Source organism: Scardinius erythrophthalmus (genome assembly GCF_964197995.2).
Source record: "Scardinius erythrophthalmus genome assembly, chromosome: 2".
NCBI classification, from domain to species: Eukaryota; Metazoa; Chordata; class Actinopteri; order Cypriniformes; family Leuciscidae; genus Scardinius; species Scardinius erythrophthalmus.
Window position 1 is genome coordinate 40,454,429 of NC_138222.1, and position 13,551 is coordinate 40,467,979.

At 37.8% G+C, this 13,551-nt stretch overlaps 1 protein-coding gene across 1 annotated transcript in view; it reads left to right on the top strand.

Annotated features, from left to right (window-relative positions):
• Positions 1–599: 599 nt before the first annotated feature.
• galr1b (galanin receptor 1b) overlaps positions 600–13,551 on the top strand; it is a gene marked incomplete at both ends in the record, with an annotated part of 56,330 nt that continues 43,378 nt past the window's right edge. The window contains 2 exons of the mRNA XM_081350482.1: positions 600–1,256; positions 3,844–3,909. Of these exons, the coding sequence (XP_081206608.1) occupies positions 600–1,256; positions 3,844–3,909 (723 nt within the window). The remainder of the gene's footprint in view (positions 1,257–3,843; positions 3,910–13,551) is intronic.

Below are 13,551 nucleotides of genomic sequence, written 5' to 3' on the forward strand. Positions count from 1 at the left end.
CAGCAGGCTAGTAGGCTAGGCTATGCAGATCAGATGCAGCATACAAACAAGCAAGTCACTGAGTCAGCGCCTGGTTATCTGTATCGTATTGACACCTAGATAATGTGACAACAAGCGTAAAGGTCCTCTGAATTTTTCTAAGCCAAGTTCATAATGACATAGCCTACACAAACATGATAGTGTTCTTTGACCCAACGACATAGTTATCGTTATGACAAGTAACATATAGGCTAGTTATTAGGCCAATTCATCTTTAGATAAACTATGCCATAATAATAGTGAATCGATCATGACCAAATCACGACAAAGGATCTTTTAACGCTTCCGGGCGAAAACTTTCCCCACTGAGCTGGTGCCAGTGTTCCAGCGTCTTCCCGGGAAAGAACACGCGCCAGTGAATGATGTGCGTTCTCTCTAGTGCTTCATACCCAGCCGGTGCATTTCCCAGCGTAACTGGAGTACTCCACAACCGAGCCAAGGATTTGTCAGCGCGCGCTAACTTGACAAAATGAGAAACCAAATTGGGGAGTGATTGTTCTGTGCTTCTGAACGGACTTATGTTCATTTGTTTCGACCGGTCTTCTCGAATCCTTGTAAACATGGTGTTATCCCGAAATGAAACGGTAATCTGGACAGAGGAGCATATGGACACGAACCAAACGACCGATACTTTTGGTCCGGAGATAGTGATTGTGCCCGTCATTTTTGGATGTATATTTTTCTTGGGAATCGTTGGAAACACTCTAGTGATGGTTGTTATTGGGAAAATAAAGTCAAGGCGCTCGAGAAGTACCACTAACATTTTCATAATAAATCTCAGCATAGCAGATTTATCTTTCCTCCTGTTCTGCGTCCCGTTTCAGGCCACCATATACTCACTTCCCGAGTGGATCTTCGGGGCGTTTCTGTGTAAATCTGTGCACTATTTTGTTACGGTCAGCATGCTGGTGAGCATTTTCACGCTCGTGGCCATGTCCGTGGACAGGTACATTGCCGTGGTGCTCTCCAAAAAGTCCCCCTGTATTCGTAACCGGAGGAATGCGCTCATTGGCGTTTGTGTTATTTGGATGCTTTCCTTTATCTTTGCAGTCCCGGTTGCGCAGCACCAAATTTTGACGGATCACCCTAAGGCTCCCAATAGTACGTTCTGCTGGGAGATTTGGACCGAGCGGGTGGCCAAGCACACTTATAAAGTGACCATTCTCGTGATAGGGTACCTGTTACCGCTGGTTTTGATCACATGCTGTTATGCCAAGGTAAGAATTCGACATAAGATAAAAGATAAAATCTTGTAGAACTATCGAGGGAGGACTTATACCTGCTACAAAGCTATAAGTTTCATGTTGTAGCCTATCTGATTTATCGTTTAAAATGAAAGTGAGAAGATAAGAGGGTTTTTTGGAGCGTCTAAGAAATTATTACACGTTTTAAAAATGAAAACTACTTGGCGCCGTGATTGCTTACTCAGAACTGACTTTTTATTGATTATCACAATTGCCATAATAATTCACTATGGGGTCATTCTGTGTCAAATCAGCCGAATTTCAGAAATTTCCCCGCTCAAATCTTTGTTTTTTTTTTGTTCTTGTGTTGTTGTTGATGTTGTTGTTGTTGTTTGCTCCAAGTTTGCATGCCTGCAACATAAGAACTATTAAATATATCTTAATAACCTTTTAGATTCCGATTATTAACAAACGTATATCTTAATTTTTAAGGCCCAATATGGTTCATTTCCAGAGACATGGGGATCTTAATGTAGCTCCATGAGTAAATTGGTAACTGTACACATTTTCAGTGTTCAAAAACAAAATGTGTCACTATGCATAAAGCCAATGCTTTTTCATTTAAATAGGACTATCTGAAGAAAAAATTATGTTGAAACAAATGCATATCATTTTTTTCTATCAACATAATTGCATAGAATATATCTGTCTGAGTGCCATAAATTTGTGCCAAAAAGTCTGTGTGCCTGTCACTCAAAAAGTATTACTGTAAAATATCAACATCCTTAAAGATTATAATTTTTAATTATTTTTTCTTTTGTAATCTTTATTTTTAAGGCCTTACATAGTTCAAACCCATAGATATGGGGATCCCAATGCGAATATGTCCAAATTATTCAATTTTACCCATTTTAAATGGTCAAAAACAGAATGTAGGATACTTTTCAAACAGCTTATTGTTCCGGTTTCACAGACAAGGCTTAGACTAAGCCAGGATTAGGCCTTAGTTTAATTAAAACATTTAAGTAGCTTTTTTTTTTTTTTTTTTTTAATGTGCCTTAGAAAAAAACAGTACTGGTGTGCATTTTGCGACAAAACAATGGCAGTAACGTATTCTAAAATATATTCTAAGCTTAAGCCTTGTCTGTGAAACCCTATGGGCATTGGCAAAATAACCGTGGTCATAACTCAAGAACTTTTACAAACGTGCACGAGAGCATTCATAGTTTATTCAAGGATGCAACAGATGGCCATGCGCCCACACAAAGTGTTTGGTGGGCACTTCATAATTCATTCCCTTTGGATTCAGAGATAAAGTTACCTACAAATAGTAGCCTAAGATTATCCAAATGTCACAAGAAGATAAATTTTTTCCAGACTCCTCATAATCTGTTTGCTTCTAGCAAAGCTGTAAGTTATCTGCAGTTGCATGTGCAGTGACCTCATCGTAGAAAATCATTAATGTGCATCTGTTCCCCTTCGTCAGCTCACTATTACGTACGTCGACAGAAGTGATTCTGACGAATGGGGATCTCGCTCGAGAGCGTATCCAGTTCGAGTGTAACCAAACGAGCCAATGCACATTGGCATGCGATAACTGCACCAGCTGCTGTGCATCGCGGTGCGAGTATATAATGAGCGACCGGTGCATCACATCCTTGTCTTTCGCTTCGGAGCCAGACAGTGAATGCTGTTCCTGCTCTGCAATCTTAGATCTCAGAAAATCTCTGAGAGTTGTTTAAACTTCAAAAGACGAGTCTGCTTCTTCAGGAGAACGCCTCTTCAAGCTGGTGATGGTGTTACAGTGCAGCGCTGGTCGCAATCTCAGAGAGAGCAAAATAGCTGTTTTCACAGCTCCGAATGTTGCGCCTTCAGTGAGAATGTGAGTGCTCACATCAGGCTTGCACTATCATCCTGTTTGTGTTGCCGCGGTCATCCCTGGGTGCTTCAGCACCAGAGAGAGTAGTTTCTTAAAAGAGTATACACGGTTTGACACTGCGTCTTTTTCAAGACGTCATTCAAACCGTGTTTTTCTGGATGCGGTCGTTTCCTATTCCTAGGGCTGGGACGATACACCTATCTTCCGATTTGATTTATCTCGAGGTTTGATCCCAGAATCAATCCCGGGACGCGTTTGCTTTCATACAGAAGGCACTCTAGCAATTCTATGGCAATGTTCTGGGATCAGTGTGTGAAAGGGGCTTAACAAGTAGCAAATAATAATTCAAAGACTATGAGCTATTTTCTTTATATATTCCCAAACAATCTTTTCAATAAAGTAAATGTCAACACAGGATAGAAAGCTGTTCCTTTCAACAGATTTCATGCGCTCTTTAAACATTTACATTATGAGTATGGAGATCAGCATTCCATGAAGTGTATGGCTTTTATTTGCTAGTTCAGAAGAATGCCACTAAACATTAGACTACTTTCATTACATTTATTGTGAGTTTGATTGTTTACTCATGCATTTAATGTAATCAATGTATTTATTATGTGTAAATGTCATACTACTGTTTTTGTCATACCTGTTGTAAAAATGTAATATGTAACCTCTTGTTTAATGGTGGATGAGTAATGGTATACACTCTTAGCCATTAATGTGGCTTTTGTATTCCAGGTATTATATCATCTTCATAAAAAAATGAAAAATATGTCCAAGAAGTCTGAACAGTCAAAGCGAAAGGTAAGAAATTTGTTTTGTGGATATGTGTTCTTTTCCTGGATATGTGTTCTTTTCCTGGTGTGACAACATTTATTAATATTATGGTCTGTGATTTTTACCAGATTTGATGGCAAGCTAGCATGATATTACCACAGTAATTGTGAAAATTCATGCATGGGTATGAAAGCTAGTGGAGCATGACAGACCTCATAAACCTTCATGGATGATATAGTACATTTTTAAATAAACTACAACACATATAATATATAATTTTAAAGGGGACATATTATGCAGAATTCACTTTTACAGGGTGTTTGAACATACATGTGTCGGCAGTGTGTGTACACAACCACCCTATAATGGTAAAAATCCTCCCACTCCTTTTTTTTTTATTCCCATTAATCATAAGCAGTGTCTCAGAATAAGCCATTTGCAGTTTCTATGCAATGTGACGTCAAATTTTACAGGCCCTGCCCACGACTACTGACGGACTCTGCCCTATAAGAATAGACCCTGCCCTGAGTGAGCTGTACACAGTCCGCCATGTTTATCTTCCCAGAGCATTTAACAGCAGCATTCAAGAAAGAAATGCACTCTTATCAAAGCTGCAAACATTATTCAATCAAGAGCAGTGAGTGATTTTCTGTTTTTCTTTTGTTGTTTGATTAATTTTAACAGCATATATAGCAGTAGGTACAGTATATTATGCTGCTTTCACTTTAATACACATCTACTGTAATATATACACATGCGATTTCTTTACTTGCTGTTTATGTTCACATAACCGACTGTGTTTGTGAACTTTGTGCATTTTTGACATAACATTGTGTGTATTTGACAGTTTAAGTGCAATAAGACATGAAAGAGAACTTAGTTTAATACTCAAAGGACGCGCCGTCTGACGTCCAGGTCTCTGTGCGCATGCTTCGGATATGTGTGCTCAGAAAACCATTTATCAGAAGTTTAAACTGTCAGAGCTGAATAGGCTTCGCCCTCTTCTGGAAAGCGGGTGGTGACCAACAGTTCATTTGCATTTACAGTTTTTCTCGATTGTTTACACACATTTTCTGAAAGCATGCCTCATATTCTCAGAACTCTACACACAAATCCAAAAACACACACACAATGGGCAAAACCCCTCAATTCTCCTGCAAAATGAAACTTTACATTCAAAACAATGTTATTTCTTCTCAAAATGGTATTTTGTTTTCAAATGACACACACAGACTATTGTTTTTATACTCAGAACACACAAATACACGGTAACGAATATATTTTATTTTTCCCACAAAAACATTGTACACAGTGTACACATCCCAACCAACACAAAGTAGGACATACAGTGGTCTACATACAAAACAACAGAAGAATTGACTGTATACAGTTACAGTAATAAAAAAAAAATACAATGTTGGCATCCATTGCCCCATTGAAGAGCTGACCTGTTGCCCTTTTATGCTAAAGCTCTGATTGCTAATTGTAAAACTGTGTGACGGGTGTTTGCCCATGTGATGAGTCAGTGTGCAAATTTGAATGGCAGTGTGTTCCTTGTGAAACCAAGAGATTTTCTGCATGAAAATTGTGCCAAAAGCAGAGAATTGTGTGTAGTGTTTTGAAAAAAGTGTGTTTTAGAACTGCAATTTGAGTGTAAAGCAGGAATTGTATTTGTAGTTTAGCAGAATTGGCTCAGGGGGTTGGTGAATGAGTTACATGTTGTGGTCATTGTGTCTCAAGTACCAGAAAATGTGTGTAAACAATCGAGAAAAACTGTAAAAATACATGCTTGAAAACAGCAAGGTTTTCCTTTCATTAAAAAATTTACTTCACATACACATTCTAGACACCTGAGACATATATTACATCTTGTAAAAAGGGGCATAATAGGTCCCCGTTATTCACATTAAATTCTGGCAATCTGACATTTTGACTCTTTGAATCTGACTCTTAAATCAGTAATTAATTGCAGTGTAATTTAAGCAGATTGATTTAGATGAATTTGGACACTTAGCCGCAAATGTATGGATTGCATTGCATTGATGACAAAATACAACACCATGTAGCATCTGCAAACAAATAATGCTGGCACTTTTCATTGAACTACAGCTCTAGCAGAGAGTAACCACATGTCTACTCTACAGTTATTGCGAGGAATTATACGCTCTGCTACGTTTGACAACCAGTGAGTGTTGAACAACTTTACGAACACTAACTCACTTGTGACAATTCAGACAATTTCCAGTTGTCAATACAATATTTTGAACAATTTCTTGTTGCCAGTATACTATTTTTGTGCTGCCTCCAGTTGCTAATACATACAATACTGTGACGCCGTCCCGTCTAGAATCTGCTATCAATACCCCAATTCACAGGTGCACGCCAGGGTCTGTATTCACAAATAATTGTATCTTACCACTAGGAGTCTTCCTAAGAGTCCCTAGCCAGGGGCCATGTTCACAAACAATCTTAAGGCTAAATGTTGCTCCTAATGTGGAAATGTAGGGGCAACTCTTAAAAATGAGGGCTCTGTCGCTCTTAATTTTTGTAAATGTATAAACTAAAAGTAAGTCACAAAGCATTTTACAGTTTTTCTCGATTGTTTACACACATTTTCTGAAAGCATGCCTCATATTCTCAGAACTCTACACACAAATCAAAAAACACACACACAATGGGCAAAACCCCTCAATTCTCCTGCAAAATTAAACTTTGCATTCAAAACAATGTTATTTCTTCTCAAAATGGTATTTTGTTTTCAAATGACTCACACAATCCATCATATGAACAGACATTTATAAGAACCAGTTGAACACTGGTGTGCTCAGTGTAAAACACTATGATGAATGGAAAACACTTCTTCTCCAGTCATCATAATGACTTAGGCCTTTTTTTGGTTCAGTGTTACACTTACTACAGACAGTACATACATAAGTGTGTTGTAAAATATTTGAGAATATTGTTTTTATACTCAGAACACACAAATACACAGTAACAAATATATTTTATTTTTCCCACAAAAACAATGTACACAGTGTACATCCCAACCAACACAAAGTTGTACATACAGTGGTATACATACAAAACAACAGAAGAATTGACTGTATACAGTTACAGTAAAAAAAAAATCCAATGTTGGCATCCATTGCTCAATTGAAGAGCTCACCTGTGGACCTTTGGACCAAACCAGCTCTGATTGCTAATTGTAAAACTGTGTGACGGGTGTTTGCCCATGTGATGAGTCAGTGTGCATATTTGAATGGCAGTGTGTTCCTGGTGAAACAAAGAGATTTTCTGCATGAAAATTGTGCCAAAAGCAGAGAATTGTGTGTAGTGTTTTGAAAAAAGTGTGTTTTAGAACTGCAATTTGAGTGTAAAGCAGGAATTGTCCTTGTAGTTCAGCAGAATTGGTTCAGGGGGTTGGTGAATGAGTTACATGTTGTGGTCATTGTGTCTCAAGTACCAGTATTTGTGTGTAAACAATTGAGAAAAACTGTAACGCTAAAAGTATCTCCTAAAACATAAGACAGCAAAGTCATCCTGCGGACTTCTAAATCCCTAAGAGAAACGATCCGACTGAGTTGCAACTGAGTAAATATACTGAAATATTACAATTACATTGAACTTTTAAAAATGTATCATTTTAAAAGGTGTTTTCTTATATTTAAACAGTCAGGTTTATCTTTTTTGTCTTATCTTTGGTGGTTCTGTATTATCCATCGCTCTATCTGTACAGTATTTTGTGGTTTAAATATATCCACTAATTAGTTAAATTGATTATGGAGAAACTGAAGAGAATAGAAACTGATTAGAATTATCTGTTGGTGTAATACTTGATTGTTATTCATAATACAAAATTTATTTTATAGGCTACACAATACTTGGTAAAACACACACACACACACACACACACACACACACGTCAAGTCAAGTCATCTTCATTTATATAGCGCTTTTAACAATGTAGATTGTTTCAAAGCAGCTTTACAGAGATAAACGTATAATTTAAGGTAAGATTGTTTTGGCTTTATAGCGGTTCTCAAAGTTATTTTCCAGCTAAAGTTAGTTTTGATTGATTCGCTTCCGTCGCAACGATCATTTGTTATTAAATTAGGGGCCACTAAGACGACACCATTCTCTCTACACAGACTTTAAACGCGAACCTGTGAGAAACGCTGATGGCGTTCACATGCGCATTAAGAATTGGTTCTATAGTTATGTGCGTTTGAATATATGTGCGCAGGTTTGTAATTCCCAACAGACCAAGCCTAAACAAAGTACTGGTGTTTCCTTATAATTTTTGATACAGAATTTTATTTTATTTTATCAATTCGTGGTAGGTATGCGAATTGAGTTTTCCCGACGACGCTTTATCTGTAGAGTGGTAAAGGGATCCTCCATAGGGAGAGACTAGTTGGCACTTCAGCACTGCGTTGACATCGGGTTCAGGCGAAGGTCCTTCGTCAGATCTGGATACGGCCTGGATCCGGCAGGCTGCGGGAAAAACTCGGGATAAACAAAGACACTAAAATTAACGTAGATGCCATTCTTCTTATGATGTAACGAGTACATCAGGATTTATGGGAAGTGTTCCCGGTTCCAGCTGACCTAATCTATGCAGCCTAACATTGAATTATAGAAGTCTATAATGTATTATGTGAATGCTAGGTCAAAGAGATGTGTCTTTAATCTAGCTTTGAACTGACAGAGAGTGTCTGCTTCCCGGACAATGGTAGGAAGACTGTTCCAAAGTTTTGGTGCTAAATAGGAAAATGATCTACCGCCAGCAGTCGATTTTGATATTCTAGGTATTATCAACTGGCCGGAATTTTGAGATTGCAATAAACGTGAAGGACTATAATGCGTTAAGAGCTCACTCAAGTACTGTGGAGCTAAACCATTTAGTGCTTTGTAAGTAATCAGCAATATTTTAAAATTGATGCAATGTTTAATAGGCAGCCAATGCAGTGTTGACAGAACCGGGCTAATATGGTCATACTTCCTGGTTCTGGTAAGAACTCGAGCTGCTGCGTTTTGAACTGGCTGTAGTTTGTTTATTAAGCGTGCAGGGCAACCACCCAGTAGAGCATTACAATAATCTAGCCTTGAGGTCATGAACGCCTGAACTAATTGTTCCGCATTTGTCAATGAGAGCATATGGCGTAATTTAGATATATTTTTAAGATGGAAAAATGCGGTTTTACAGATACTAGACACGTGACTTTCAAATGAAAGATTGGTATCAAAGAGCACACCCAGGTTCCTAACCGACGACGAAGACTTCACAGAACAGTGAATTGTGAACAGTGAACATTTTGTGAATTGGTAAGTTTCGTTAGGTTTTGAAGAAATATAGAGCTGAGTATCGTCGGCATAACAGTGAAAGCTAATTCCATGTTTCCTAATGATATCTCCTAATGGTAGCATGTACAGAGTGAACAGCAACGGTCCTAGTACTTAGCCTTGAGGTACGCCATACTGAACTTGTGATCGATAAGACATCTCTTCATTTACTGCTACAAACTGATAACGGTCAGATAAGTATGATTTAAACCATGCTAGTGCAATTCCACTAATGGCAACATAATTTTCGAGACTATTTAAAAGAATGATGTGGTCAGTGGTGTCAAATGCAGCACTAAGATCGAGTAACACTAATAGAGAGATACAACCACGATCGGATGATAAGAGCAAATCATTTGTGACTCTAATGAGGGCAGTCTCAGTACTATGGTACGGTCTAAACCCGGACTGGAAATCCTCGCAGATATCATTTCTTTCAAGAAAGGAACACAGTTGTGAAGATACTGCATATTCTAATATCTTTGACAGAAAAGGTAGATTCGAGATCGGCCTGTAATTGACTAATTCTGTAGGATCAAGTTAAGTTTTTTTAACAAGCGGTTAAATCATAGCCAGCTTAAAGTTTTTTGGTACGTATCCTAGAGACAAAGACGAATTAATGATATTAAGTAGAGGATCTATGACCTCTGGAAGCATCTCTTTCAGTAGCTTATTCGGTATAGGGTCTAACATACATGTTGTAGATTTAGATGATTTAACGAGTTTAGAAAATTCTTCCTCTCCTATAGCAACGAATGAATCAAATTTTTCCTCAGGGAGACTACAATGCACTGCCTGATGCGATACTGTAGTAGACGGTTGCATACTTATAATTTTGTCCCTAATATTATTAATCTTATAAGTGAAGAAGTTCATAAAGTCATTACTGCTGTGTTGCTTGGAAACTTCTGGGCTTGAAGCTTTCTTTTTCGTTAGTTTAGCCACTGTTTCAAATAAATAGCTAGGATTATGTTTATTTTTTTCTAATAGGGTTGTAAAATAAGCAGATCTACAGTAGCAGCTTTTAAAGCCTCTCTGTACGTAATCGAGCTCTCTTTCCATGAAATGCGAAATACCTCTAGTTTTGTTTTCTTCCAGTTGCGCTCCATTTTTCTGGCTGCTCTCTTAAGGGCCTGAGTGTGCTCGTTGTACCACGGCGTTGGACTATTTTCTTTAATCTTCTTTAAGCGCAACGGAGCAACTGTGTCTAAAGTGCTGGAAAAGAGAGAGTTTCTGTTACAATATCTAGTTCTTCTAGGCTATCTGGGATGCTGAGATGATGAAACTAATCAGGAAGATTATTAATAAAGCAATCCTTAGTGGCAGAAGTAATAGGTCTAACATATTTGAAACACGGAGTTGGCTTTGCAGCCTTGGCTAAATGTAATTTACACGAGACTAGATAATGATCTGAGATGTCATCGCTCTGCTGCAGAATTTCAACAGCATCAACATCACACACACACACACACACACACACACACACACACACACACACACACACACACACACACACACACACACACACACACACACACACACACACACACACACACACACATACATAAACATTTCTATCATTATATATTTGTCCTTCCCACTGTCTGCCTGCTATGCTTCTCTACAAACTACTGTGTGTAAATTAAAAGAGCGCACTCATAAAAAGTGACTGGTTTTGAGCCAAAACTCTTAGGAGCTCTTAGGAGAACTCCTAGTGGTAAGACAAAACTTTTTTTTTTTTTTTTGGTGCATACGGCCCCATGAGTTTTTAAGTATTATCAAGTAATAAGTATTGTGTAGCCTATAACATACATTATGTATAACATAATCAAATATTATACCTACGGCTAATTCTATTCAGCTTCTATTCTATTCAGATTCCCCTAATCAATTAAACAAATTAGTGGATATATTTAAATCACATTTAAAATACTGTATACATAGAGATGGATAATACAGAACCTCCAAAGATAAGACAGAAAGGTAAACAACCTTTCACCTGCACATCTCAGCTTGTTTTTCAAAATACCACTTGTTTGATATTTTGTTAAATAATGCAGTGACATTCATGTATTTTTTAGCTGTGATTATATAATTATATCTATAAAACTGTATAATGTGGCTGTATAACCCTGGATAACCTGTATAACCCTTCAAGAACATTAAAAGTGCACAGCCTGAGCATTTCAGACATATTGACTTTTAAATCCGATATTTTAAATGCACTCCTTTATTAAAACTGACAAATTCATGCATGTCATGCAACCACTGCATCTGTGGTTTTAGCTCCTTACTTAAGATAATGGTCCATAATAGCCAATACGCTCCAGAGTGGTCTCTTGTATCCAGTGGCGACCAAGCAGGGTGTTATTGGGTGGCTGGGGTCAGAAGGGAATTCTAATAACGCTTTTAATCATTGTTGAAAGTAAGATTATCCTAACCTATGTTGGGATCTCTCATACAAAATGCACTAGACCTCAATACAGTTATTTTTATGCTGAGGTGAATTCGACCTTTTAATGTGAAAAAGATTGGTGTTAGAGCACAACTACAAATCTGAGATCTGTATCTATAGCAACAAATCTAACCTTAGATAATTTTATAGTAGATGATGTAGTCATCTATTCATGGGTATGGGGAAAATGTTGTTTCAGAACATGGATTTGTGGGCTTTCAGTCTGCAATGTACTGAAACGACTACAACAGGCAGCAAGAGAGTCCAAGAACTTGAAGAGAACAACTTTCACTACTCATACTGTAAATTGTATTTATGTATTTATTTATTTTTGTGGGTATAGGTCTGAAACAATTTGAGAGAATCATGTGAAGATCTAGCTAAAATATAACATAACATTCAAACTAAATGCTGAAATTGACTTTATTACAATAAACTGCACCTATAGGAGCTTTCACACACACACACACACAAAAGATGTTGCTGCTTGTTGATTTTGCTCTGACCAATTAATTATTATTATAAGTTATTTTCGATTTTTGAGAAAAGTGGGGATACTTGTTAGTGTTTAATGTGTAGTTATGCTGGGGTTCTTGAAGTGACGGACCCAATGACGGCATCCCAGCAGAGCTCCTTAAACAGGGTGGCTACCTGTGTACCAGGTTGATTCATCAATATATCCTGCAGGTCTGGAAACAGGAGTGTGTCCTTCAACAATGGAGGGATGCAAACATTGTCAATTTTATTTGAAAAACAAGGGTGACAAATCTATTTGTAGCAACAGTCAAGGTATATCGCTGCTAGCTGTCGCAGGTAAGGTCCTGGCAAAAATCATGCTATGCAGGCTGGTGGAAAACCTAACCGAACATTTGTTGCCAGAGTCACAGTGTGGTTTCAGAAAGAATCGGAGTACTGTGGACATGATTTTCACAGTGAGACAGCTTCAAGAAAAATGCTGTGAACAACATCAGGACCTCTTCATGTCATTTGTCGATCTCTCCAAAGCATTCGACACTGTGAACCGAGAGCTGCTCTGGGACATCTTGACAAAATTTGGCTGTCCAAAAAAGTTTTGTAACATCTTTTTAACTTTTTAAGTACTTTTTAAGATCTCCCTCCTATGTGTCACAAAGCTTCTGCGTGATAAGCTTGAAAGCAGTAATAGGATCTCTGTTGACTTCAGGTTGGATGGAAACCTCTTTAATATGCGAAGGTTCCAGGCCGCCTGCAAGATCTCAGCTATGCGGGCCCTTGAGCTGCAGTATGCTGACAACTGCGTGCTCGTGGCACATACCCCAGAACACCTGCAAATTATCCTTGCTGCTGCTGTGAAGACCTATAGCAGATTGGGCTTGTTAGTTAATACCAACAAAACTGAAGTGATATGCCAATGGAGGCTCCACCTACTATGCCTGTTTTTACCATAGAACAACAACCACTTACAATAGTGCCATCCTTTATAGTCAGGTCCGAATCTTCAAGATTGTGTAACCCTGTAGGCATTTTTGAGGAAAAGTTGTTATACCACATTTTTAGAAAGTTCAATGTCTCCTGAATAAGGATCCACCGTATAACATTGAAATAAGGGTCCCATTTTCTTGTAATTGTTATTGAAACAATAGGTGCATTATTCACAGCCGAAACACTACAGGTGGATAGGGTAAAATTTTTAAGTTATAGATATCACCATAAATCCTTTCCAGTTTTTCACTTACATAGAGACAGACATTTTTTGTATTACAAGTTTTCTGAAATGTCATGTTTACATATGCAAATGAGGCATACCAGTATATATATATATAGGCTATATATATATATATATATATATATATATATATATACTGGTATGCCTCATTTATATATATATATAA